The sequence below is a fragment of the Gymnoscopelus microlampas genome, assembly GCF_963454915.1.
Source record: "Gymnoscopelus microlampas genome assembly, chromosome: 10".
In the NCBI taxonomy this organism is placed as follows: domain Eukaryota; kingdom Metazoa; phylum Chordata; class Actinopteri; order Myctophiformes; family Myctophidae; genus Gymnoscopelus; species Gymnoscopelus microlampas.
In genome coordinates, this window is record NC_139947.1 from 33,843,723 (window position 1) to 33,871,704 (window position 27,982).

Below are 27,982 nucleotides of genomic sequence, written 5' to 3' on the forward strand. Positions count from 1 at the left end.
GGGGCCACGGCGACATCTCCTGGTCAGTCGACAGCCTTGCATGCGTCACTTGTGTGTGTGTGTGTGTGTGTGTGTGTGTGTGTGCCTTCATGTCTCATACATGCATGCGCGTCGTGCGCGCGCCTCCTCCCTGTCGCTGTTTGTTTCATTTGCGCCATTTTGTCCTGCTCACTTTGGTGATTGGACTTTAGCAAGCCGTACTGGAGCCAATCAGAGGGGAACCGGACAGCGGATAGACGGTAAGGCAGAGCCGATTGAAGCCATTGGTAGTTGTCAGCACGGATTGGTTTGTCACGGACCAACCAAATTACTAACCCTGCAAAATGCAAAAAATCGAACGGCATGTTTGATTCCAACTGTCACGACCTGAGCTAAATAACACATTATGTTGTTGTTTTGTTTTTGCACGTCAGGCTGTTGTTGTTGCGTGGAAACATGATCGGTGTGTGAGCGACGAGCGTTAGCAATATAGCTGGCTAAATGTGTTGAGTCTCAGACAAAGAAAGGGGCGATTGGATTGCTTGTTTTACACGAAGCGAGCTGTAAATCTGACCCCACAAACAACAACAACAACAACAACAACAACAACAACCAATATCTGATTTGATGGGTGGAATAAATAACGTCAACTCACCAGTTATGTTTATGAGTTCATGACCTAGATTAATTATCCAGCTACATTTAGCTAGCATGCTAATGTTAGCCTGGTTAATAGCTCCCCCAAGAAAACAACTTGACAGTTATTAATTTGAACACCACACATACAGTCAGTACAACAACAAACACATGTCCCATGTGGTGCATCCTGATCCAAGCCCTCCATTTACAACAAAGGCATGCATTGTTGTTGCTGACGTTCAGTTGCACTGACATCACTACATTTCATGTTTTGACACTGGTTTGTCACGTTAGATTAACCATCAAGCCAGTCCTTTTCATTTTATAATTATTTATTTTTTTTAAATATATAGATGTCATATGTGAAGGTTTTACTGACAGCCCCATCTGTTTTCTCTCTTCTAAAGAGAGGATTGTGTCATTAACTAGATATGGAGCAGTACACCACTGCCACAACCACGACTGGGGAGCAGATAGTTGTGCAGACCTCCAATGGACAGATCCAGCAGCAGGTGAGAATAACAAGGTTATTAGTCTAAGCATGGGACAATAATCGTTATTATCGTTTATCATGATAAAATGATAAAAATTCACTCAATAATCGTATCGTGGAGATTTTAATTTATCATGAAATTGTCCTACACTAGGATGAATTAGCTTTTGTTGAGCTACAGATTCAGTACCACTTAAACCCTCTATACTTGATAAAACGGACCTGTAAAGTGCACATTTGGTACACTCTTATTTCACTCTACACACAAATGTATTCGCCAAAAACAGCAGATCTACAAGCGGCCATATTTTGATTATTGGGATAATATCGTTCATCGCAATTATTTTTGCCACAATAATCGTGACATGTAATTCTCATATTGTCCCATCCCTATGTTAGTCTGCTACAGCATTTGAGTAAATTACAGTTGACACTGACAGATGCATGAGCACAAAACCGGTAGGGCATACCGAGGATATATCCATGTGCTAGCCTAGCTGGTCTATAGAACAAATAAACGTTGCTGGTAGTGCTGTGTAGTTTCTGTGTAGTTCTTAGCCAGAGACTGTAGCTGTGCTGCCTTGTCTGCAGACGCAAGGCACAGTGACGGCTGTGCAGCTGCAAACCGAGGCTCCAGTGGTGACAGCCTCTGGCCAGCAGGTGCAGACTCTCCAGGTAGTGGTGTGACCTCCGCCCTGTACCACCGTGTCCCCACAGCATCACAGTCTGAGTGTGCATGAAGTCACTGTGGTTCATGATCCATTTCAGAGCTGTTTGATGCAGCCTCTCTCCTAGCATGTCCTGTATCTGCCCGAGCTGCATGTAAATTGACTCAGCCCATTGTGTCATGTCTCAGGTCTCTCGCCTCCTCACTCATGGCTGTTGATAGAAAACTGTATGCCTGAGTTGTTCATATTTTTTTCCTCTATCTTTTGCTCTTGAAAAGTGAGTCGGTAAGAACTCACCCCAGACCTTGCTCTATGAGATGAGGACACAGCTATTTGAAACTAATTTGAAACATGGGTCTTGTGTTGATCATCTTGGACAGAGAATGTTTTGACAAGTAATTATTGCATAGTTACTGTACATAAGATTCACTTGTATAACATAGTCATTGTGGGCTGTCATTTAGGACTCATCTCATGCCATGTTTTGTCTTATTTACAAAATGACAGTGGGATCACTCCTCTTGGCATGTTGTGTTTATTTCCTATTCCAAAAAAAAAAACGGTAGGAATTGCTGCAATTCATCAAATGCTATTACCCAAGATGTGGGTTCGGGACCGGTTCTGAATTAAGGTAGCTAGCGCCTAATGGGTTACAATAACTGTTTAAATCCTTTTCTATAGGTCCAGGGGCAACCACTGATGGTCCAAGTGAGTGGAGGCCAGCTTATCACATCATCCGGACAACCGATCATGGTGCAAGCCATGTCAGGGGGCCAGGGCCAGACAATTATGCAGGTCCCTATGTCTGGAACCCAGGGACTTCAACAAGTGAGTGACTCAGTCTTGTGACTCTTACACCTGTGTTCAAATGTTAACTCCACAGCAACATTCTTAAGCTTAGCTAAACGAAGTAAAACCAGAGGACCCGATGCACTGTCAGCATGCACAATAAGTGTTTCATAGATTTTACAGAGTGCCAGCATCTTAGACTAACAACTGCTCCATGTCAAAACATCAACAAATGTGACTTTAAATTTGATGCTACTTTTATACCCACCGGCCACTGTAGTAGGTAGTGGTCCAACTGCTCCTTAATGCAAATTTCAGCCAATCACATGACAGGAACTCGATGCATTTAGGCATGTACACATGGTCGAGACGATCTGCCCCAGAATGGGGATAAAAGGTGATTTAAGCGTCTAAGTGTTGAGTGTCTATACGAACACAATTGGCCCGTGTTCGGGGGAGGGAAGGTTGATATTTGTCACAGTACGTAGTCCTACGACTGGGGCGGCACCTGTCAGCAGGGAGTGTGGGCGGGAGGAGTCGTAGCTCTACGTCTTCCCGGTGGGGGCACCTCCAGTAGGATACAACAGCAGTGACAAAACACAGAAATGTGTGTGGGGAGGAATTCATTGGCATAACAACTAGATTGGGGAGAAATGGGGGGGGGAATGAAGGGGGGAAATTCTGAATGACTGGCTAGGATTCTTGCACCCAAACCTCCTCTGATGATGCACAAAATACAAACCAGTGGCATATCATGGAAGTACTGAGGAAAACTCATATAAGAAGTAAATGCTAGAGGCTGGGTGAATTAATGAGTAAATGAAATAGTCCATAGTGGTCAACTATTTGTGTCTGTTTTTGTAAAGTTCACACACTTGTGCTTAAATCTTTCAGGGAGCATTTTCTTGTGTGCAAGAAAATCTCTCTTTATCTATCGTTTTTCTGTCTGGCATGAGGCATCTAGAATTGATTGTTTGTGTGTTTACGCCTGCATAGATCCAGCTGGTGCAGCCAGGACAGATCCAGTTGCAGGGCGGTCAGACCCTGCAGCTCCAGGGCCAACAGGGGCAGCCCCAGCAGATCATTATCCAGCAGCCCCAGACAGCCATCACTGCGGGACAGAACCAGGTCACTCTACTCAATCAACAGGTCACTCAGTCTTCATTTATACTTAGTAGCACGACAGTGACATATTGATGTTTTCAATATGTGACATACTTTTCAAATGAAAAAAGTGCATTTTCTTTACATAATTATTTGCTGTGCGACGAGGTCGTGCAACTAAGTATAAATTAGCCATTACCATGACAACTCCGGTTTAAGATGGTTCAGGTGTTCCGTTTAGTTTCTCATAGTGTATGAGTACGATTTTATACTATTCAAGTAAAGGGAAACTTTCGGAATTGCTAAAAAGACAGAAAAACAAATGAGTGCTTTGTGGAGGTGAGATAAAAAACAAGTGCAAAGGGGCTTAACAAAGGGCTTAATGTGGCAGCTGTGACTGGTTTTAGGATTAGTTTAATTATACATGGAAACTATGACTAAATGGAGAAAGAGGAAAACATGCTGCAAAATGCTGATGAGAAATCCCAAATGGTTTATAAAAATGTTTCACCACAGAAGAGGAGGGGGGGGGGGGATTCAACACAGAGGAGAATAGTGCACCAATAAGAAAATGCATGAATGAGTATAAGACGGAAGTAGTATTTTTTGCATCCAAACTGACTTCCTCCCATACACTCTTGGTACAGGGCCAGCAGATCAGTTTACAGGGGGGCCAGCAGGTGGCCCAGACAGCTGATGGACAGACCATCGTCTACCAGCCCGTCAATGCAGACGGCACTGTCCTCCAGCAGGGTAAAGTCCTTTCCTATGACTTCATGGTTTGGGTCACACAGCAGTGCAACCAAACCACTGTACACCTAACTTAGAACACTGTACCATTAGTATGCACCAACTCCCCATTTGTATCCTAATTATGCAAAAATGTCTATATGTTGAGTGATGGGTATATGATACTGTTGATGAACCCCTCTACAGGAATGATCACCATCCCTGCATCCAGCTTGGCCGGTGCCCAGATTGTACAGGCTGGCAACAATACCAACACCACCAACAGTGGCCAAGGCACTGTGACCGTAACCCTGCCAGTCTCTGGCAACATGGTCAATACAGGTGGAATGGTCATGGTAAGACCCACTGCAGAGGTACCCAGCATCCTATATTAACTATCTACCTACCGACTTCACACGCAAGTTGGGCTGTGTGGTGGAGGAAAATTAACTAATAAAATTGACAAAGTAACACTCCCTTTCACCAATACGGTGTCATCTATTTTTCCAGCTTGCAAAGAAATCATAATTCTAATAAGCACCGTACACTGATAATCCTGCAAATATTTTGAAGCAGAGCATTTCAAACATGTTTTTGTGTTTACATTAAAGCACAATTACACTTTGGTAGAGTTTGGATCTTCAATAGTTGCTCCATACATTGCACGGTGAAACAGTTCTCACTTTTAGGACACAAATGAACGCTAACGAAGCTTATGTATAAAACTCGTTTCTGTGTTTTGTTCTATTTACAATGATAATGTTGTTGTTTCTTCCACGTGCAATAATGTGGTGATTCGGTCACTGAAGCTGCCTAAAATAGTCAAATCAACACAAAGTTGACATTTTTATTTCCCAAAAATTGCTTAACTGGGTCTTGTAATTTTATACATTGGCAGAATCAGCTTTGTTCACATTTGTTGGTGTGCTAAAATTCTGACTTTAAGATCTATTTCACTGAGCAATGTAAGTCAATGTAGAGACTTGTATTTATTTTTGTATTATCAATTCATAAGCTACAATAGTTTAATTATGCTTCAAGTTTACTATGTGTATTTATTTTCAAGTCATAGTGGTTGTACTGTATGTGTTTTGGAAACATACAGTACCTGCACACAACCTGCATTTATCAGTATTCACACATACTTGTACCTCAGTACAAGTATTATATACGTCACAGTATGATTGGAAAACCAGTCAGATTGAAAAAGGTGCACTCGTTTTCACCGACGGAGGCGTGTCGTCTGAAGGGGACCCTCAGCCGACTCAGTGCCATCCGAGTTATGTCTCCATAGGGACAGAATCGTAAATTATCGCGCCCCCCCCCCCCCTAGTCTCGGTAACACCGAGACGTCATTTATTTTTTTGACGGGGGGTTTGGTGAACTCGAAGAAAACGAGCACTCCTTTTTCAATCTGATTGTTTTTCCAATCATCTGTAACATATACACTACCTTTTCCAAACCATAGATTCTAAGCAGATTCTTTGCCTTGCATGTGTTTCACCATCAGATGGTGCCTGGAGGTGGCACTGTGCCAGCCATGCAGCGTATCCCCCTGCCAGGGGCTGAAATGCTGGAGGAAGAGCCTCTGTACGTCAATGCCAAGCAGTACCACCGCATCCTTAAACGAAGACAGGCCCGTGCTAAGCTGGAGGCAGAGGGCAAGATTCCCAAGGAGAGGAGGGTAAGGGGCACTTGTTCTTCTTATCATCAAACACGGTATGGCTATGAATACTGGGAATGTTTCACTTCATTCCAGATCTCAAATTGAATAGGATTGTCGTTGGTTTGACTTAATTGTTGTATTGACTCGTGATGAAGCCCCCAGTGTATTGTAGGGATTATCCAACTAACGTTGGCAGATGTTTGGAGAACATGGTTCACTTGAGCACACTCAGTGTGTTCACAACAGTAAATTGGCCATGGTCCCTCTAACCACTTCCTCCCTCTGCCAGAAATACCTACACGAGTCCCGCCATCGTCACGCCATGCAGCGCAAGCGGGGAGATGGTGGACGTTTCTTTTCACCCAAGGAGAAGGAAGAAATGGCTTTGGCCCTGGCACAGGTAAACTTGGTTAAGGATATACGTACATGTTTGAATAGCATATGACGGGGGAATTTAAGATGGATTTATCTATTATATTAAAAAAGTAACTGATTCACTGTGTTCCGTAAGTCATTTTGTAAGAATATTTTTCAAAGATTCAATATCCTATTCTAACCACTTAAACCCTCTATACTTTGTAAAACAGACCTGAATTCACTCTGTACTTCGTCTGCTCCGGTTTCCTTCTACAAAAAATCTCTTTGCCAGAAATAGCAGATGAGCTTGTAGATCGGCTATTTCTGGCGAATGTCCCCCCCCCACACACACACACACGAAATAGGGGGTGCTAGGGTTCAAGTGGTAAATATTAATATCTCTTCCTCAGCAACAGCAAGAAGCAGCCCAGGCAGCAGCCGATGAGACGGTGGCGCAGATGATCCGGGTGTCGTAGCACCATCACTGATATAATGCCTCCATCTGAGGACACCATCACTACCACCCACCACCCTGCAGCTAACCCATCAGCCCACCATACTCTCACCTCCTCCAACAAACCAGAAACCCACTCAGTGGTTTCTTCCGTAATTTGTTCCTCCATCATCAGTCTTCCAGCAAAGCTGCCCACCTTGCCGCAGATGATTTGGACTTCCTCACCCATGAAATGGGGAGGGGTTCCTCATTGCTCAGCTCAATCAGTACTTACACACATTAAGTCATATTATTTTGACGACAGTGAAATATGAAGACACGTGGAACCGGCACTTCACAACCTTTCATATGACCGCTATATGAAGCCATTTTCTTTCAGACTCTGGTCAACCCTTAAGACTGGATTTTTCACCAGTGGATGCTCATTGCTTAAACTATTTTTGGCAATTGGTACAGGATGAAAGCTGTACTATTTAAATCTAGTTGACACATTTTACATGTGAAAGTGGAAATTGTGGTACACTTGTACCCTTTATATTTTTTGTGATGTCTTTTATGTTGAGATTTCTTTGAATTCATTCAGCTCTCATGGAAAAAAAACTATTATGTAGGTACCGCCTTGGACTGAAATGTGAAGAAAAAAAATGAGGTTGTATGATTCTTTGTGCCCCAATGTGTAACAGTTGTAATTAATGATGTGCCCAATACTCTATACGGGGGGCATATTTTCTATTATCTTTTTTCATAATGTGTTTGTAGAGAAAAATATACAAATTCATTCATGTTGCACCTACTCATGTAGTTACTTATTCACCGCCTGTCAAGCCTAGGTAGGGATATTTTTTATTTAAATTATAGGAAATAGATATTTTCTTTTTTACTTCTGATGCAGTCGCCCATTATTTCTTTTTCTTTATTTTTAAAGAAATGTTTGACATTGAACTGTTGATAACATGTGTTCATAAAATTTTATGAAAGTGACTTGAGTTGATGGTCGTTCCTTAACTTCTAACAAGCTGTGTATTGAGACATAAATAAAAAACATCACATGGATGCACCTGGGACGTATCAACAATGTTGTAGCCTGGGCTCGACGGGTGTTTCGGGTCTCGCAACATACACCCTCACCCAGGTGACCCAGCCGGGGTTGATCAAGCCTCGACTTACGTCCCAGTAGCTACCCACGGTCAGTCCTCTTAGGGAAAGACGGGGCCCCTCAGTCCGCTTCTCCGGGACTACTCTGCCGGGACCGGGGGAGGCTCTGGCACGTGGAGGGACTATAGGCTCTGTGGATGGCCTCCTGTCCGGGCCCCTCCTTCGTCTCACCAGGTCCAGGACCTGAGCGTTTCTCCAAACATTTCACTCCGGCGTGATGGTGTCTTGGGCCGTGGTGGTACTGCAGGCTCCATTTGCGGCCCTAAAAGGCCTCACCGTGGATTTGTTGGGCTTCTTCTTCACGGAAGACGCAGACTGGGGTGCCAACCCATACTGCTCCCGGGTGCCGTCATTCCGGTTGTCCACCGTCTCTCCGGTGGTCACCAGACTGTTCCTGGTTGTCACGTAGTCTATTCCTATGAGCCACTATAAATAGAATAACTATAAATAAAAAAACACGTGGATACACCTGGGATGTATCATCAGTGTTGATTAATGCTGTATCAAATTAAACACTACGTACATGTATACAATCTGACCTTGGAATAAGTTTACCAATAATATCAACAATTGACATATTTAAAATATATATTTGGGCTGTTACTATATTATAAATCTGGTACCCACATTGTTTCTATTGACTGAAAGAAGTGTATTGAAAAATTCAGGTACAAAAATGATTTGGCTATATATATATATATATCTTTTACATTAATAGTACTGCAGTTTATTTTATTTTATTTTACACAGAATCAAATGAGATTTCAAGTAGTTATGAATGATCAAACAATGCACTAGTGTTTTATAAAATGTGTCAAAAAGGTCATCTGTCTGACCTTCTCCCTTGTGAAAGAACTGTCAGATGAGTCAATTAACTGCACAACAAGCTAGACTAAAAGCAAGGAGGGAGAAAATAGTGTGAATACTGGTATGTGTTGCTTTCAAATCATTGCAGCGAGCATAATGATTACAATGTAATGAATATATGCGGTCAGAGTTACATTGTAGCGGCCAGTGACCAAGGGGTCCTTCTCTCCTCCGACGTTGATTGGACAAACGCCGCACACACTCAGTGTTGCCAAGTCTGTTTATTATAAGCGACTTTGGGCTTGTTTTTCTCCAAAGTTGCTTGTAAATATTGGCGGTTGTGTTTTTTTGGGCTCGTTTCTAAGGTGTTGTTGCTTATTTGGGCTTATTTCCTAAATGTTGTTTAAACCAGTGGTTCTCAAACTTTTTCATTTTAAAGGACCCCCCCCTAATTAAAATGTACTTGGCCACAGATCTGAAAATATTTTGTGCCAGGGACCCCCATACAAGATTTGTGTATTTAACATGTTTTCAAGATTTTTCTTCTTGAAGATAGCAGATCTATAACCTACAAGCTCACAACGCATCGCAACGCGTTGAGAGCATGTCGATTGGCTATTTTCAAATGAATAGCTTATGTATATAGGTTCAAAGTGTTCATTCATGTGTCCTATAAGTTGCTTCTTTTGGGCTTGTTTTCATAGACATGGTTACTTATTCCTCTCGCAAAATCTGGCAACACCGCACACACTGCCGACTTGTTCAGGTGACACCGTGACAGACACACACACACACACACACACACACACACACACACACACACACACACACACACACACACACACACACACACACACACACACACACACACACACACACACACACACACCGCCCCCCTCTGACAGCCTCAACACACACACACACCGCCCCCCTCTCTCCTCTCTAGATGCTACTGTCTGTGGAATGGATGGCTGGAGGCTGACCTGGACGACGATGTGATTCTATTCATGCTTATTTTAAAGTGTAGATCTGCTCATTCAGTTTAATTCCAGTGTTACAAGGGTGTTGAGAATATCTTGAGTATAAACTGCTTGCGTTCTTCTCTATCGGGACACAAGAAGCAGGGCAACGCGAGGAGGAGGAAGAAGAAGAAGAGGAGGAGGAGGAAGAGGACAACCATTACACTATTCTGATCACAGGTCAATAACATCACCTGCATGCCATCATGACCGACGCGGAGGTGGACGGCAGCAAGTCATCGGAGGTCGTTAAACAAGCTACGAAATATGTCAAAGAGACCGAGAACGTTGCGGAGAAATACTCTGCGATGACTGTGAGCAAGAACAGCGACATGAACATGAACGTGGGGGAGCTGCCCTCCGCAGCCTTCACCGCGGTGCCCACGCTCAAGTCTGTCAAGAAGGTACCGTATGATGCTCTTCATCACATCACCCATTGACTCTGTGTGTGTGTGTGTGTGTGTGTGTGTGTGTGTGTGTGTGTGTGTGTGTGTGTGTGTGTGCGTGCGTGTGTGCGTGTGTGTTGTATAACGGGACGGAAGTGCGAAGGTGCGCATTAGCACTGCAGTACTGTAAATTATAAAACACATTGCATATTCTAGCCCACTGTTTCCCAAACAGTGGGTCGGGACCCGTTTGTGGGTCGCAGACACGTTTTTTATAGGTCAGGAGTACATTTCAAAACATGAAAAAAGAAAAGAAAAAAAAAGATTTTTTTTCATTAAAAACAAATTCAATGATTTTTCAAAATAATTTAATTAATTAAAAATAAAATGAGAAATCAAATAAATGACATACATTAGAAAACAAATGTTTAAGAAGTACTGGAAAATAAGCTCACAATGCCTGTTGTGAGCTTGTAGATCTGCTATTTTCACTATGGTACCGGGCAAACGTCTAATTTCTCTCTTGGGTCTTGAGCTAAAAAGTTTGGGAACCACTGTTCTAGCCTATAACCCGGCACGGGTTATAGTGTACCAAGTGGGCATCATAGTGCACCCACTGTTCTCATCAACAGTTATTCATGTAGATCTCATAATGCACTAGAATAGATGGAATACCACAGCCGCATTGCCAAAAGAGCCAAAATCCCTCTGTCCCACAGGATGTGGGAAAGCTATAAAATATGGAAAAAGTCAAGCTATTGGTTTACAAAGTTGTCCAGTGTTTTGTCTTTATCTGCTCTTAACCAGAGCAGAAATGGTAGTCTGTAGGCTACATAAAACATAGCAATCTCTGATGCAAAGCAATTAACTACTTTGATCAAAAAGTATTTTGTATGACTTTTTGTCATTCTAAGTTCCTTTATTGTTCCTCCTTCCTCTAAAAATGGGATGTGGAGATCCCATGACCGTCTGACTAATAAACATCTGCATTTGCAGACTTAATAGTAAACGGTAAATCTTCTCTCATCCACAATGTAAAGTTAAAACAAAAATCGTCCTATGCAGCAGGGCTTATCAGGCAGGACCCCCTGCCTGAAAGGGCAATAATATGGGGAGTAGGACCAGCCCCAGGGAGTCTGATGTAAAACATATTGGATGGCAGGAATGTGGACTGTTCTTATGAAACACAGCAGCTCTGAGTGTTATGAATAAATGTGAGAGCCCTGTGACTGCCTCTGGTCAAGCTGAGCCACCTGTTTGTGTAAAACAAATAAACGCGATGGGCCCAAGAGATATTGAAAATGATAGAACAGGGAAAATAAAACAAAACGTAGCAGCAAATATCAAGTATGAAAACAGTTAAGATGATGCTGTTCAAGTGGGAACAATATACTGTAGTGCACTCTGGAGTTTCACATTATCAACCAACCATGCAGGGTTCCAACAGGTACTACAAGCAAATAGATTCCAAGGAATAGACCCTCCTCCACTCTGTGTGTGTGTGTGTGTGTGTGTGTGTGTGTGTGTGTGTGTGTGTGTGTGTGTGTGTGTGTGTGTGTGTGTGTATGTGTGTGTTTCCATGTGTGGAAGTGTGGATGAGTGGAACAACCCTACTCATACATCCAACAGTTACACAATACACCCCTTGGGAGATGGAGGCAGTCACTGTAAATGTAATCATGCATAATCGTTCACATCAGATCTCTGCAAGCAATTTTACATAACCCAGAATGATTATCATTAGATTGTGTTATCATGTTTAGTCAGGTCTAGTAGTATGTATGACATACTTAATTATCAAAGGCCAAAGGCGAGGGATTATGTTTTCACTCCAGTGAGTCTCTCTGTCTGTTCTACTCGTACAGATTTTGTCCAAACCTCACACAAATCTCTATAGTCCTGTGAACAAGACATATTTGTCAGAATTTTCAGATTCTATTCCGATTGGCTACGATTGGCTTCCAAAGTTTGTGGCAGTGGCTAAATGCCACAAATCATGAACACAGTGTCCGATTGCCTTGAAACTTAACACGTACAATCCCACTAGGCCAAGGAAGAGCTGCCACCCTAAGGTTTTCAAATCGGCCTCATAGTGACGGTGCAACAGGTCGCAACACAGCCCAGGGTAGGCGGCAACCTGGCCTGGCGGGGATCTGCGCTCCTTGTTTATGTTGAGATCCACCAGATGTTATTATTTGAGTGACAAAGGATGAAATATGAGCAAAGAGCCCATCTCCTCTCTTATTCTCCAGAAAGAAACAGACTTAGACACATTCGCCACTTGAAACTTTGTGCACAAGGTCAAACTAGTCTATGAAACTATTTGGAAAATGGGTTCCCTCTGTTATTTCTGGACACCAAATCTTTCATGCTCAGTATTTGACCACCACTTCCTGAGCTATGGTAACAACAGGAGAAAAGTCGCTTTAAGATGAGAAATATAACACATCCATATGGACTGGTCTAGTCTACATCATTTTCCCTGTGTGCCATTGACATTTAGAAAGACTGTGTTTTGGAGTATTTCTGTTTGTGCAATTTCTAAATTCTACCTTGACATTCAAATTCTTGATGCTGTGTCTGGCTGCAATGTCAAACTTTCCTACAACAATACACTTGGGAACAACAAACAGATTATAAAATTCATGGTTATTTGTAATTCTGTGGGTTTCGATCCCGACACCATTATGTCCAGATAGTCTTCAAATACAAAGGTTTACTATCAAATAAAGGTCATAGTTTAAACAGAGGGGATTACCAGCATGTATGTTTTTTCACAACACTGTATAATCCGCCACGTCTGTGTTGATCTAAATCACATGGCACCAGTACGCAGACGCCTGTCTGTGAGAGGCGATGAAGGTGTGGTCATTTTGTAGTGTGGATTTGTCATTTGTGTTGTTAGTTGTTCACTTCTACTGTACTGTATAATAATAAGTCATACTTGAAGCCAAATTTCTGAGTTTTTCCATCTCTAACTTGACTGGGGACAAGTTATTGGGTAACAGCTGTTAGTTCCCCTTTAGCAGCAGGGTCTGACAGATGATCAGATGTTTTGATTGATTGATTGAATACTTTATTAACAGTTTGCAAAAAATGGTGGCACAGATTAATACAAAAGAATGCTTAAAGGATAACCCAAATAAGCCCTTGTTTCCATTGAGGTCCTGTGTATTCAATTCCTCGAGACATTTAAAGACAAACAATAATATACAGTAATATGCATCATATATACATCATATATACAAGTAGTAATAAGAAAGAAAGATATGTACAGTTGGGGGGGGGGGGGGGGTCATTTCCGGTGATAAACTTAGACCTTTTACTTTTTACAGGGGCCAGTTACAATTTGCAGCCACCTGTAAACTTGTGCTCTTGTACAGCGTTTTTGAAGGAGGGTAAGAAGTCACACTTTTTTATGACTGTTGGTAGGGCATTTCACATTCTGGCATAGCGGTCCCTGTAACATTTTTGTGGTGTTGGGTTAATGTTAGGTTAATGTTGCTATATGCCCAGCCTGCATTTTGTCCTTATACCGCCCATTCACAACATGGCACATTATATAATGTTTCTAAGACAGAAAGTGTACTTAGACTTAAGATGGTATGGGGTGGGTGACCTGTAGATGCTACAGAAGGCTAATGGAAACGGAGAGTATAATTCCCACGTCAATCCCCTCTTATTAGTATGGCCAAACTAGTGACTCTGTAGTAGTACTACTCTAAGCTGCTGTTAGTGTTGTGAGGCTGTGTGTGTGTGTGTGTGTGTGTGTGTGTGTGTGTGTGTGTGTGTGTGTGTGTGTGTGTGTGTGTGTGTGTGTGTGTGTGTCCTTACATGATATGCTCTCAGAACATTAACAGCTTGGCCATGACCATAACCCACTGATTCTAGCAGCTAGTTGTCAAGGGTAGAGAGAGAGAGAGAGAGAGAGAGAGAGAGAGAGAGAGAGAGAACACAGAGGGCTGGGTTGGACGCCCCTACTATCTCGGCCTCCCCTCTCTCTCTCTCTCCAGGTTGGCCATTAGAAATGATGATAATAGTTGGGAACCTCCCCCCACCTCTGCCTGGGAGGGTTGTGGGATAATAACATCAGGGACACCTAGCACCATCACACAGAGGACACACAGCCACAGGGAGACAGAAACAAACCTGAAAGACCAGGGACTGACCGGCAACCATGGCACACAGACACGGGCATGGGCGGGAGCGGGTGAGTCACGACTATCTCATCACCAGGGGCTCCTATTGTAACTTTACCACTGACACACACACAGACAGACAGACATACACACAGACACACACACACTTACAGTATGTGTCAGTGTCAGTTCTCGTATGCCACAAGTTTTCAATAATGTCTTTGTATTTAGGCTGAGCGGTTCTTAATCCTGAATTACTCACCACTGCAAACTATTCAGTAGGGTTTTAATGGCCATTATATATTATCTGAGGGCTGTCAATTAGTTGCAATATCATCTCTTCAAAAGACCACAGTTATTAATAGGACAGAACTCTGGAGCAAGCCATTGACTGCAACAATAGAACACTGTCTTCAGTAAATCTCTATTTTCCTAAATGTTCCGACCACAGGAGAATGAGTCTCTGCGTATGCCATCTCTATACTGGGGAAATAAAACACACTGAAATGCAATGCACTAGCCAGAACTTAGTCTTAATCCTCTGGAGTTAAAACTGATGCAAAAAAACAAAAACAAAAAGCTGCTCTGCAAAAAGGAGAGTTAGAACATAGAACTTGCTGCTCATCTCGGTTCATATTGTTTCATTAAGCAGTGACTTTATTCTTTACTGACACTGCAGACTGTTCAGGCCCAGGTATCAATGCCCTTGGAATGAAGTGTTGTTGTGAGAGTATAATGAATGACAGTTGGCAGCATCATTGCACAGTTTGGATCATGTTTGAAAACTTCATTTCTTATTTTACGTGAAACGTAGACCACTAAGTGAATCATGAGATGTTTCAAAATCTGTATTTTCAAGGCAATTTGTTGCCCTTGTGAACCCCCTAAATTCAGAATGAGTAGTATCTTATCTTAATTTTCATAATTGTGTAGAGTTACACCAGGCGTGCCATTTTCACAAGTTCCCAACTCTCTCAATCTTATGTGAAAATCGGTACTTAACCCTAATATATCACATCATTAGTATGCAGTGTTTTACTGCATATTTGTGTGTGTAGTATTTTATCATTATTTTTCTCACTGCATAAACAGACTAAACTGTAATTTACATATACAATATGATTATTGAGTATTGCATAGGACTACTAACAATGTAGTGTACAGTAATTAGTATTTTATCATTGACACCACTTTAAAGTCAGCCTGCATAAACATACTAAACTGGCATTTACCTGTATATGACTATTGAATATGTCATTCTATAATGTAGAAGTGTTGTATTTTGACATTATATTACCACTCGGTCTGCGTTATCATACTGTGCAGCTCACATCACACTCAAATGTTACCCATCTGTTTTTAGTCAGGCGTTCATGTTGTCCCCGAATTATCAGTTGTGTGTTGTGTCAACGCAGCAAGCAGACGTGTTAGTTTTGACTCCAAACACATTCTATGGACATCTAAAATATCAGAACAAGCCACATAAAAGGCTTTATGGGAAGGAATATTGGAATGGACATACTGTACTACACTTGTTTTCTTGGAAGGGCAAGAAGAGATGGACAAGTAAGGGATTTTTTTGTGAACTCTGTCCTTCACCACCATCATTAGCATTATCTTTTGGGAGTTAAATGTATCATTCATTTCTTCTTCTACTACATGGCATGCGGCCAACCAAGATCAATTGGGTTGTAACTTGTGAGTCCCAATTGATACATCCCTGTCAGTTCTTTAATGGATAAAGGAGCCTGGTGACAGTTTTACCGGTCAGAGGCAGAGCCATAGCCAGGAGGTCTTTAACTGAATCACACGTCATGAGGCCCAGGCCTGATGCTCACCTGCAGCCATTCAGTTTCAGTGAAGTGCTACCCAGTCCAGAACAACCTTCTCACAGGCCCATTCTTGCAGATCTCAAGAATGAATGTGTCACTTCCTTTTAGATAGCATACAGCCTGCTCATCTTGGGTTTTTTTTCAGCTGTGACATGGCTTGGTATCGCCTGATAATATCTCATTTCCAGCATAGTTTGTTTGGTACAACACATTGTATCGACACACCAAGGATAATGGGCAGTGCAAGGAATTGTACATTTTGTCTATAGTATGCATCTGCATTGTGTCTTGCACTGAAAATAGCTGATCTACAAACTCGCAGTGTGATTAGATGTGAGCTTGTAGATCTGCTATTTCTGGTGCGAGACACTGGCACGCAACTAAGTACAAATCAGGCGTAACCGTACTCTGCAGCTCCCCACTGCCCCTGATGACCCAGTTTAAAGAACCTAATGGGACATCTGTCAGACTCTCCTTAATCTCTCTAATGGTGACATCTAAGTGTTGTCTGGCTGCTAGGGCTGCCAGACTCTTAGCTCAGCGTGTGCATGGCAGTCAGTGGATTTCTTGGATCTTGAGGCTAATTCTAGCCCACAGTGTGCTAAAGAAAGCCAATTTCACATCAGCCACTAGTCTTGAGTTCTATAATTAGCCCTGTTGCACTCTTACGGAATAAATTGGATTTGTGGGTTTATATAGTGACCCTATTTGAGACTCAAATGTATACGTCATTGACCAGCCATGTCGCACAATAAAGATGATGTACAGTATATTCAACTGAACAAAGCACACAGACACTTTCGTCATGTGACATGTAGTATGAATTTGCTTTTAGCATGCCTGCAAACATCCAGGCCTAGCCTTCCCAACCAAGCAGCCAGCAGTATTTTATCCACTCTCTGCGCACCCAGGACTTTCATCCTGGGCCCTTTGAAGGGTCTGGTTGACATGGAGGTGAGCCATACCAACAGCTGAAGCCTGTGTATTTGAATCAAGCATAAATCACAGACTTGGGAGGGAGCTTCTAAAAATAGACAGGCCCCACCTCCCTTCTCCCCTGACCCACCTGTGATTTATCTGCTCCGTTAATGTAGAAGGCTCAGATGATATAGTACCCAGAGCTTTGAGGTGACATATTTTCGTCTGGCCTGGCACAGAAAAAAAAAATCTCAAACAAAAGCAGAAACTCAGGCATACAGTAGAATGTGTTATTATATTATCTAACGCTCGCTGTATAGCCTACCATTTATTGTCTCTCTCCCTGGGCTTCAGTGTTGACAATAAACAAGCATATAAACGCAAGTCCTGACATGCACTGCCTGCATGGCATCAAGTGATTCATGTCTATTGTCTACAATTTGTTTATGATTTATACAGTAGTCTATATCCCTGTTGTTTTCCATTGTGTCTGGTGTGCTTTTCAGATCCAGTTTGCTAACACAGAGGATAAACAGGAGTTCAGCAAGTACCCCACCAAGGCTGGCCGACGCTCTCTGTCACGGTCCATCTCTCAGTCCTCGACAGACAGTTACAGCTCAGGTACAACACGTATAACACGCACACGCATACGCACACACACACACACACACACACACACACACACACACACACACACGTACAAAACCACACACAAAGACAAAAAGTTCCACCATTTACACAATGATTATAAGTATTAGTTTCATAATTGTATCCTTTGTGTGTGCGCCATAATGGTGGCTTTTTGTGTGGTCTCCTGCATTTCCCAGCCGCCTCTTACTCAGACAGCTCTGATGATGAGACCTCCCCACGGGACAAGGCTCAACTCAACACCCAGGGCAGCACCGACTTCTGTGTTAAGAACGTCAAACAGGCCGAGTTCGGTCGGCGTGAGATCGAGATCGCAGAGCAAGGTAAATATTAATCGGTTGTCTCCTCACAGGCACATGAAACCAAGAGCTGGTCTCGTTACAGGAACATTGCATCTCAGAATCAGAATCAACTTCATTGTCACATCACACGATTACTCATGTGCTTGTACTGTATGTATCTAGTATGACGATAGGCCAGAAGAGGATCGGAGTTGTGCTGACTTAAGGCCAATACATACTCTCTACAAGAAAAGTTTGGCGGGTCGTAAGGAGTATGGACCACGCTTAACAGTACATACTGTATGAGTTTCTGTGAGGGCCAACAAGCAATTAGACACTCTGCACCACTGTGAACAAGACAGAGAGGGCTTTGAGCTCCCTGTGGCCACTTTGTTCCCAGATACGTATCACATGGTGTCTGTTTCTGCTGCTCTGGCATTGTTTGATATTAAAGTCCTTCTCTTGGCTCCCAAACAGTTCATGACCCCAGGCTGGGGCTTTGTCAGTACTCTCCATTGGGAAACATGATCAGGGCATCTTTCTCTCTCTTCTATTCACCTATAAGCTACTTTTTTCCATTTCCTTCAACTGTCTCTCCTTTTATTTCTATCTAAGAATTTGTCTGCAAGTAGTCTCTCTCTCTCTCTCTCTCTCTCTCTCTCTCTCTCTCTCTCTCTCTCTCTCTCTCTCTCTCTCTCTCTCTCTCTCTCTCTCTCTCTCTCTCTCTCTCTCTCTCTCTCTCTCTCTCTCTCTCTCTCTCTCTCTCTCTCTCTCTCTCTCTCTCTCTCTCTCTCTCTCTCTCTCTCTCTCTCTCTCAAAGTACAGTAGGCCTAAGTGCTCCTCCAGCCTCAATCCCCAACAGCTGATGCTGCCATTGTTGTTCAGCCAATCTACATTTTCCATTACCTGCACACCTACGCACAGCAACTGATGCTGCCATTGTTGTTCAGCCAATCTACATTTTCCATTACCTGCACACCTACGCACATTGTTCTGCTTATTCCCGTACACAATGAAAAAATTATCCTTCCCTTATTTTGTGTCAGTTTCCTCTAAGTCTTTAATCCCTCTGTTTCTCTACATAGATATGTCAGCCCTGATATCCCTGAGGAAGAGAGCCCAGGGCGAGAAACCTCTGGCAGGGGCCAAGATAGTAGGCTGCACCCATATTACTGCTCAGACGGCGGTACGTCCATTTACTCAGATACCTGGCTGTCACTACACTGTGTGATTTCTGTCCCTTTCTTATAGGTTTCATTCAATCTCTCTCTCTGTCAGGTTCTGATTGAGACTCTGGTGGCCCTTGGGGCCCAATGTCGCTGGACAGCCTGTAACATCTACTCCACCCAGAATGAGGTGGCGGCTGCGCTGGCTGAGAGTGGTAAGATTCACAGTTAGCTTTTAATTTAACTCTAAGTGTACAAAATAAATGTAACCAAATGGACACCTGTAACCCAATGGAACCGAAGGAGTCCATTTTGGTTACATTTATGTAAAGGCTTACAGCTCCATTAGCCCTGGGCTTTCACACTTACAACATAGTGGAATATCAGAGCTTTCCTAGCCACACTCTGGAACAGGGTTATCCCCGAATGTTTGGGCTTATCCCCAAAAACGCTTGGGTTAGGATTACTACTGTGAACTGAAGTTAGAACAAAAGCAATGGGACGTTTTGTTGTCCTATCAAAGACCCCTGTGCAGTATACTCGAATATAAACAAGTTTTGTTCTGTGTGAGTTATATTCTAAGACATCAAACCGTAGGCACTGATTTTAAAGAGTGAATCCTTAACTCAGGGCTTACTCTAAGCCATGGGTTAACACATATGGGCGTGAAACAAAGTTACGCTAAGCTCAGCCCAAGTCTTAGAAATACTGGTGTGAAAAGGCCCATACTCAGTCAACATACTACTAACCTAATGGATCTGTACCAGACACCCACAGCTATGCTTTTTCTCACTTTCTCTTTTTGTGTGTTTCAACATGAGGTTTTGTTTTATTCCCATGTAGGAATACCTGTGTTTGCATGGAAGGGTGAGTCAGAGGATGACTTCTGGTGGTGCATCGACCGCTGTGTCAACACAGAGGGCTGGCAGGCCAACATGGTATCAGCATGAAATTCCCATTATATACTTAACACCCATCTGTATGAAACTAACCCTTTTGTGTGTCTTGTCCATGAGACCCATCCTTTATGGGATTATAAAACACCAAACAAAAGAAAACAACTACAAAACATCATCACAATCGATTCACAACAACAAAAAGCTGCACGATAAACACAAACCACATAGAAGTAAATATGTCTTGTATATATTTTTGAGAAATAGGCCCCACCGTAATGTGTAATTACAGGCAAACGGTATGGAGTATGAAAGAAAACCCTGTTTGACAGTCATTGTCAAACAGGGTTTCACACCGATTGGTCCAGTTATGTTGAGGTTAGCAGTTGACACACACACACACACACACACACACACACACACACACACACACACACACACACACACACACACACACACACACACACACACACACACACACACACACACACACACACACACACACACACACACACACACACACACATTGATAATGATAACAATCAATGCCATATATTTACAACACTTTATAAAAGGCAAATCTCAGTATGAAGCTCCACTTTGTTGCTGATGTTTTCTTTCAATTTGTTCCACTGTTTGTGTTAGATCCTGGATGATGGGGGAGACCTGACTCACTGGGTGTACAAGAAGTATCCCAGTGTGTTCAAGAAGGCTCAGGGCATTGTGGAGGAGAGTGTAACTGGAGTGCACAGGTTAGAATGGACTTCTCTGAATATAATCATGACATGTTTTGCGCAAGTTGAGGCGCGCTCCAATCATCTGGATCATTTGGTATAAGGTGGTATCTTAAGTCAGTCCTTTTCTCGTCTTGACGGTTCTGATCAAATCAAAACCTGTTTAATATTATCACAAGTCTTTAGTCCTGGGGTATGCTCATGGGAAGTTAAATCTTGTGAACCTTGTCAACAACAATGGTGAACAACAAATCTCTATTATTTATGTATAGTACCTCTGGTCTGTCACAAGATGGGGCTATTTCCTAACAGTGCATGTGGTTCAACATGAAATGTATGTTGACAAATAGCATACTGATTATATGTAGCGTATATGTAAAGCGTCTTTGGGTACTTAAAAAAGTGCTATATCGATTTGAGATATTATTATTATTATTATGCAGTATGTGATTTCGGACGCAACCTTGTATTCCTGTAAATAGTGACCCTGCAATATCCCTAGTCTTTGCCAAACTGTCTTTGTGTGACTTGAAGTATTTTTACAGTCTTTCAGATGCATGTGAGAAGATGTCAGACTGAAGTCTTTAAAAAGTTTTATTGTGATGGTAGACATTAACTGAACTCAACTCAACTGAGCTGAACTGAACTGAACTGAGCTGGAAGTGAGAAAACAATTGTTGATGTATGAAACGACCCAGGGTCAAATCGGTATTAGTTAAATTTGACATTGTGGTTTGAAAAGGTTGTAGGCCTGATATTACTGTAGTCCTGCTGGCAGAGATGATAGACCTACACTATGAGCTATAGCAGCTGTCCAAGGGTTGCTCTCCATGGAACCAATTATCCAGACACCCTGGAAAGGTTACAAAGCCTGACACCTCGCGCGTGTGTGTACTGTATACTCACCCTCCCACGTGTGTTCTCAGATTGTACCAGTTGTCCAAGGCTGGCAAACTGTGTGTCCCGGCAATGAATGTGAATGACTCAGTCACCAAGCAGAAATTTGACAACCTCTACTGCTGCCGTGAATCCATCCTAGATGGGTGAGTGGAGTGTAATATTGAACGCATGAAATGTGAATCACTGTTAAATATGGTATTGTGTCTCATTTCATGAATGTGTCAATAGCTAATGGGATAATGCCTTTCATCTCCATTGTCAGCTTGAAACGGACCACTGATGTAATGTTTGGAGGCAAACAAGTTGTTGTGTGTGGTTATGGAGAGGTCAGAGTCATTCTTTTATTAAACAAAGTTCTCAACCATAATTTGGTCAGTGTTGTTTTCTGACACACATTTATGCTAAATGTACAGTGTTGTGTCATCTGGTCAGGTGGGGAAAGGTTGCTGTACTGCTCTGAAGGCCCTTGGCGCAATTGTGTGCATCACAGAGATCGACCCCATATGTGCCCTGCAGGCATGGTGAGTGACTGCTCGTTACTCTGCTAATCCTTTAGTATATCAATGTGCTACCTCAATTATCCTTATCTACCACTTAATCCGTAGGAACATTGATTAGGCCATGCTGAAAGGCTGACAATCAGTAGAATACTGCTTATTTTCATGCATTTGACTTTATTTGTAATTTAAGGTATAGTTTAAATTATTTCAGCTATTATCCTTTAACCACAGGAACTCTACTTTCCCTATTCTGGAGTGAAAATTCAGCAAATCTATAAGCTTGTAGATCTGCTATTTTAGGCAATTTGATGTAGAGGGAAAAAATAGGATAGAGCCCTGGGGAACTCTGGCCAATATAGGGTTTAAGTAGATACTTATTCCAGTTATTATTCACTTCTAAATCATATATTGCGGTTTACTTATAAATCTCAGTTGTTCTTACATGTAAAATGTAAAATGAAATAACTAAATTGTCCACACAGCATGGACGGCTTTCGTGTGGTCAAGCTGAATGAGGTCATTCGGCAGATGGATGTGGTGATAACCTGCACTGGTAAGCCACCCGGCCTCACACAGTAACACCTATTTAATTCAGCTCAGATGATCACAATTTTGCAGGCATCGATGCCTCCATCACTTACAATTTAGTCATTTAGCAAACGCAGTAATCTAGGATCATAGGTAAACCGAGAACCTAGCATCAGTTTAAGGTATAATATATTTAAAATATATATATATATAATCTTACCTTTGCATAAGAATGCATGGTAGTCAGTACACAGTACACAAATTGTCCATTGTACGTGCCAGTGTATAATTGTATTTAGCATTTTCAACAGAAGCAAAGAAGTTATCTGACATAGCGTAGGTTCAGTCAAGGTAATCTACTCCCAAATGTAGTTAGATTTCTTCTAAACAGGTAATTAAATTCTTATTCCACCTATTCCAAAACCTTAAACCTAATTTATACTTCAGCATCATGTTGCTTGACAGAAAATTATGTATTTTCATTACATAATCTTTTGTCAAGCAAGATGACATAACATATGACTTATCAAACCATCAGGTAGTTTCTATGCTATACATTTGTGCTATTGTTTTTCCCCCCTGTTAATTCAGGTAATAAGAATGTTGTTACCAGAGAACAGCTTGACAGAATGAAGAATGGCTGCATTGTCTGCAACATGGGACACTCTAATACTGAGATTGATGTTGTGAGTAATTAGACATGAAATGATCATTCAAATAATGATTGACACAATGAATCAACTAAAACTGTAGCAATGTACAATTGTGATATTTACAATTAAAATGTTTTAATGCTACTTTAACTTCAAGACATCTGTTATAACTTATGAGCTTTAGTACATTGTTTTACCATCATTTTATGGTCCAAATTAATTGCATATATTTGGCAGATAAAAAAAAATGTTTATGATAATAATCAGCAGTTTTTGCCTTATTGTATATCAATCTGTTCTGTGTCTGTCCTGTCCTATGTCTTCAGGCAAGTCTCCGTAGCCCAGAGCTGACCTGGGAGAGGGTGCGTTCCCAGGTGGACCACATAATTTGGCCCGATGGCAAGAGAGTTGTCCTGCTAGCAGAGGTACTGAAATGTGACAAAACGGTGTCTTTTTGAAGGTGTTACGGTATAAAATGTGCTTTCCCACACAGCAATGCCTTAATGTAACACAAGGCTTTGTTTCCCTGGACCTATCTCCTGCAGTTTGCCCTGTGGTGCACTCTCCTAGATGGATATCTGTGTATTATTCCTGACTGTCTGACAGTATCACTTAGAACTGTTGTTATTTCAAACTTTTGCCTGTCCAATATCCGTTTCCATGTGCATTTCTAGTCCTGTGGTCCTCAACCTTTTTCATTTCCAGGAGTCTTTACAGGTCAATTTGGTTCCATTCCATTTGTACCATTTGTACAGTACACTCTCAGAGTTACAGACATGTAAGGGTCCATTTGGAACACTCTCAAGGAACCCTGAGGGTCCCTGGACCCCACTTTGAGAACCACTGTTCTAGTCCATTTGGATTTTCATCAAACTATTCTTATGTGTCGTTTCCCAGGGCCGGCTTCTGAATTTGAGCTGCTCCACTGTACCTACGTTCGTTTTGTCCATCACTGCTACAACTCAGGTTTGAGGCTTAGCATTCTCTTCTCTGTACAATAGACATATTTTATGTATGGCAATAGTCAAAATGTTTGACTATTGTATAAATAATTTCTGGTTCCCATGGATAATGAACACAAAATGTTGTGTTTAGAGAAGGAAAAACAAAGCCTAAAAATGTATCATGTTAGTGTTGTTGTCAAATGTATGGGGTCTCACTCCTACTTTACCATCAAATGGCAATCCTGCTCCGTACCAATAGGTTTTACGAAAGCATTTCCCCTGACCTATGAGTTTTCTATCTATCTATCTCCAGGCCCTGGCCCTGATTGAGCTCTTCAACGCTCCAGAGGGCCGTTATAAACAAGACGTGTATCTCCTGCCAAAGAAGATGGGTAAGAACAATGGGCAGTTTTGTTTAAAAATTTGCCGAAAGTTACAGCTCTCCATCACTTAAACTATGCTGCATGTTCTAGGATACTAGTTAATTACATCCTTAGTTGACAAATATTTAAAAATATATACTTATATATATTATACAGTATATATTATAATATATATATATATATATATATACATATACTGTATATACTATCGACTTTGAATGATGAATATTGCATTATTATTATGTAGTATTATGTTTTCTATTCAATCTACACATCAGCCTTCGATAGTGTTTTCTGGGACAATGTAATCACAATCAAAGACGAGGTTACTTGGGCTGCATTCTCGATAAAACACTGAGGACTCTAGCTGGAGCCATCATCCAGCCCCATTTTGACTATGCTTGCACTTCATGGTTCACTAACACCCCCATGATGTCACTAACCCATTAAGACCGGGGAAAGAATCTGTGTCATTTTTAGATTTTTTTTTTTTAATCGTGAAAATTTGTGTTTTTACAAATGTGTTCTAAATCCTAACCGCTTTCTGAAAAACTATTGTTGCTATATCAGTGGTGCTCAAACTTTTTCATGTCAAGGAGACACCCCAAATTATATGTATTTGGCCACGGACCCCCCATCTCACAATATTTTGTTCCAGGGACCCCCCCGCCCTCTCACGATTTTTTCAAAAATAGCAGATCTAAGTTCTGAGCTTGTATATCTGCTAAATCTAGCCAAAGAAATCTTAAAAATGACACAAATGCGTTTAAGGTCTTAATGGGTTTAAGACAAAACTACAGACCTCTCAAAACAAACTGCCAATTCTGCAAACCCCCCCCCCCCCTCCCCCCCAGGACTCACCTAATCCCAGCTCACTTTGCTAGACGCAAACGCAACACAAACGTGGGAAAAATGCATTCTACTATACTGACCTTTTGGCAAACTGCTAATAAAGTAAAAAATATATAAAACAAGCAATAAAACAATAAAAAAATGACCAACTGATGCTACAGTGTACAGTATATTAATGAAGAAAGCAGACTCATTGTTACATATTCTGTAGCCAGACTGCTTAATGCTCACTTTACTGTCTTAAGCTCATCACTGCCACCTTGTGATGTGGCCTCAAATGTACATCAACCAACACAACTAGTGAACATGAACAAATTGCATAAATACAGTGGTGGAAAAGGTACTCACACATTTTACTTAAGTAAAAGTATCAATACTGCAATGTAGAAATACCCTGTGCCAAGTAAAAGTCCGTAATTAAAAATGTACTTGAGTAAAAGCACAAAAGTATTGGTATCAAAATGTACTTAAACTACCAAAAGTAGAAAGTACTCATTATGCAGAATGTCCCATTTCACAAGTTTTCAAATGTATAAAATGTATAAAAATCTTTTGAAAATAGTAGATCTACAAGCTCACAATGTGTCGCATCACGACGCAGTGTGAGCTTGTAAATCGGCTATTTTCAAAATGAATATAGCGCTGAAGTGGGCAATGTGTGTTTTGTAATAATAATCAAAATCTACAGTACTAGTTACTAAAGTTTTCAAATAATTGTAGTGTAAGTATAATATTTGCCTCTGAGATGTAGTGGAGTAGAAGTAAAAGTACTGGAAATTGGAAATACTCCAGTAAAGTAAAAATACCTCAAAATTGTACTTAAGTACAGTACTTCAGTAAATGTACTTAGTTACTTTACACCACTGCATAAATAGCACCATGTTAACGAAGTGCTGTAAATGGATCTCTTTCTCCAGATGAGTATGTGGCCAGCCTGCACCTACCTAACTTTGACGCCCATCTGACAGAACTGTCCGACGAGCAGGCCAAGTACATGGGCCTGAACAAGAATGGTCCCTTCAAACCAAACTATTACAGGTATTGTAGGCTACAGATTTTTTTTTACTAAAATGTGTTTTCTGAAACAATTCAATAATGTTGTTGTTTTGTCATTTTATTTGTAGGAGTAGCAATAGTGGTAGTATAAATCTGCCATTCCATACAGTAGTTTTTTTGTTTATAAATCATGCTTAAAATTACAATGTTTTGCATATCATATTTATTGATAATATTCTTTCCTCAGGTATTAATTGGAGTGTCTGATGCTGTGAGTCTGAACACACTATGGACCTCAGACAAGAGATATCGCTTTATTTTGTAAACATTGCTAAACAGAAAGAATGGAAGAATTATTTTACTTATGCTGAATGTAACTTGATATTAGCACTTCAGAATATTAATAAACATGAGAAACATATACATGTAAAAAGTGACCAAGTATAACATTAACATGTCTGTCACTTGCCTGCTTGCATGCTCATGTCTATGTATTAATTTAGTTGCTATTGCTTAAGTTGCTAGATCACACTGTTGATTTGTCTATTTACTCTTAATATCACACACAGTGCCAAATGATGGCCATAATATTGGAAGAGCAGATATTGAAAGAGCAGATAGTGTGTTTTGGTCTATCAATTGCATTAAATCGTAAGTACATTCCATGAGGCAGGGTTAAGTTAAGTGACCCATAATGAACTCTGTGTTGACACTGTGTTTTATAATTTTTGATGTTTCATAATCATGCGCTTTGATTAATCTTATTTACTGGTATTTTGCATACTGACCCTTAAAGTTAACATCCAGTCATCACAGTTTTATCCAAAATTGATCGAGGCAGATTCCATTATATGGAACATATTTTTAAATGGTTGTACCTCCATCCTCCACTGTCACATTCTAATTTCAGGCTGAAATTCTCAACTGAAATACGTAATGAAGAAGAGGTGTACAGTAGAGTATATTATTTTGACTGGATAATACCTTAAAAGGTCATGGTATGAATGTGCCTTTACAATCAATTATTGTAAGTAAATATCATTACACATTACTCGATATTTCTTTTATCTTTTTTTAAATATCACATAGAAGTGGTTAATCCACTGTCTTCCTTCTATTGCTTCTGTTATTAATTATTATGAAGTATGTTATAGATTTGACATAATAGACGATATTTATGTTTTGCCATATGATTATCATTGTCACTTAAATCATTTATATTTCCAATGTGCTTAGAATGTATATGTCTACTATGTATTACAGTATGTGGAAAAAATGTCATAAATCAGCAATAAAGTCAACCCTGTTTAACAGCGAAAGCTTAACTTTAAACAAAGTGGACCTGTGTTTATGTCTGTGCATGTTTG

At 41.1% G+C, this 27,982-nt stretch overlaps 2 protein-coding genes across 6 annotated transcripts; both read left to right on the plus strand.

Annotated features, from left to right (window-relative positions):
- Positions 1 to 125: 125 nt before the first annotated feature.
- On the plus strand, positions 126 to 7,859 carry nfyal (nuclear transcription factor Y, alpha, like). Of its 4 annotated transcripts, none has more exons than XM_084068777.1 (9): positions 126 to 239; positions 1,026 to 1,130; positions 2,461 to 2,607; positions 3,565 to 3,717; positions 4,320 to 4,425; positions 4,609 to 4,757; positions 5,912 to 6,085; positions 6,357 to 6,467; positions 6,835 to 7,859. In XM_084068777.1, the coding sequence occupies exons 2-9, from the start codon at positions 1,050 to 1,052 to the stop codon at positions 6,898 to 6,900; spliced, it is 987 nt and encodes a 328-aa protein (XP_083924903.1). In that variant the 5' UTR covers positions 126 to 239; positions 1,026 to 1,049; the 3' UTR covers positions 6,901 to 7,859. The 4 variants fall into 4 exon arrangements, with proteins under 4 accessions (XP_083924903.1, XP_083924906.1, XP_083924905.1 ...); XM_084068780.1 differs by having other exon boundaries at positions 3,565 to 3,696; XM_084068779.1 differs by having other exon boundaries at positions 1,026 to 1,125; positions 2,459 to 2,607.
- A 1,898-nt stretch (positions 7,860 to 9,757) lies between these two features.
- Positions 9,758 to 27,934, plus strand: ahcyl1 (adenosylhomocysteinase-like 1). 2 transcript variants are annotated; one of them, XM_084069644.1, is made up of 17 exons: positions 9,758 to 10,263; positions 17,641 to 17,755; positions 17,962 to 18,105; positions 19,149 to 19,249; positions 19,342 to 19,444; positions 20,073 to 20,167; positions 20,771 to 20,877; positions 21,786 to 21,902; positions 22,022 to 22,085; positions 22,192 to 22,280; positions 22,742 to 22,812; positions 23,379 to 23,473; positions 23,767 to 23,865; positions 24,338 to 24,406; positions 24,698 to 24,776; positions 26,537 to 26,657; positions 26,863 to 27,934. In XM_084069644.1, exons 1-17 carry the CDS (start codon positions 10,066 to 10,068, stop codon positions 26,867 to 26,869), a joined length of 1,674 nt encoding a protein of 557 aa, XP_083925770.1. In that variant the 5' UTR covers positions 9,758 to 10,065; the 3' UTR covers positions 26,870 to 27,934. The 2 variants fall into 2 exon arrangements, with proteins under 2 accessions (XP_083925770.1, XP_083925771.1); XM_084069645.1 differs by lacking the exon at positions 9,758 to 10,263 and adding an exon at positions 14,334 to 14,455.
- Positions 27,935 to 27,982: the final 48 nt, after the last annotated feature.

Coding starts and splice junctions, on each gene's coding strand:
- nfyal (XM_084068777.1), top strand. CDS start 1,050: ATGGAGCAGTACACCACTGCCACAACCACGACTGGGGAGCAGATAGTT. Junction 3,718..4,319: donor TCACTCTACTCAATCAACAG/GTCACTCAGTCT, acceptor CTCTTGGTACAG/GGCCAGCAGATCAGTTTACA. Junction 6,468..6,834: donor TGGCTTTGGCCCTGGCACAG/GTAAACTTGGTT, acceptor TCTCTTCCTCAG/CAACAGCAAGAAGCAGCCCA.
- ahcyl1 (XM_084069644.1), top strand. CDS start 10,066: ATGACCGACGCGGAGGTGGACGGCAGCAAGTCATCGGAGGTCGTTAAA. Junction 17,756..17,961: donor GACAGACAGTTACAGCTCAG/GTACAACACGTA, acceptor TGCATTTCCCAG/CCGCCTCTTACTCAGACAGC. Junction 18,106..19,148: donor GATCGAGATCGCAGAGCAAG/GTAAATATTAAT, acceptor TTCTCTACATAG/ATATGTCAGCCCTGATATCC.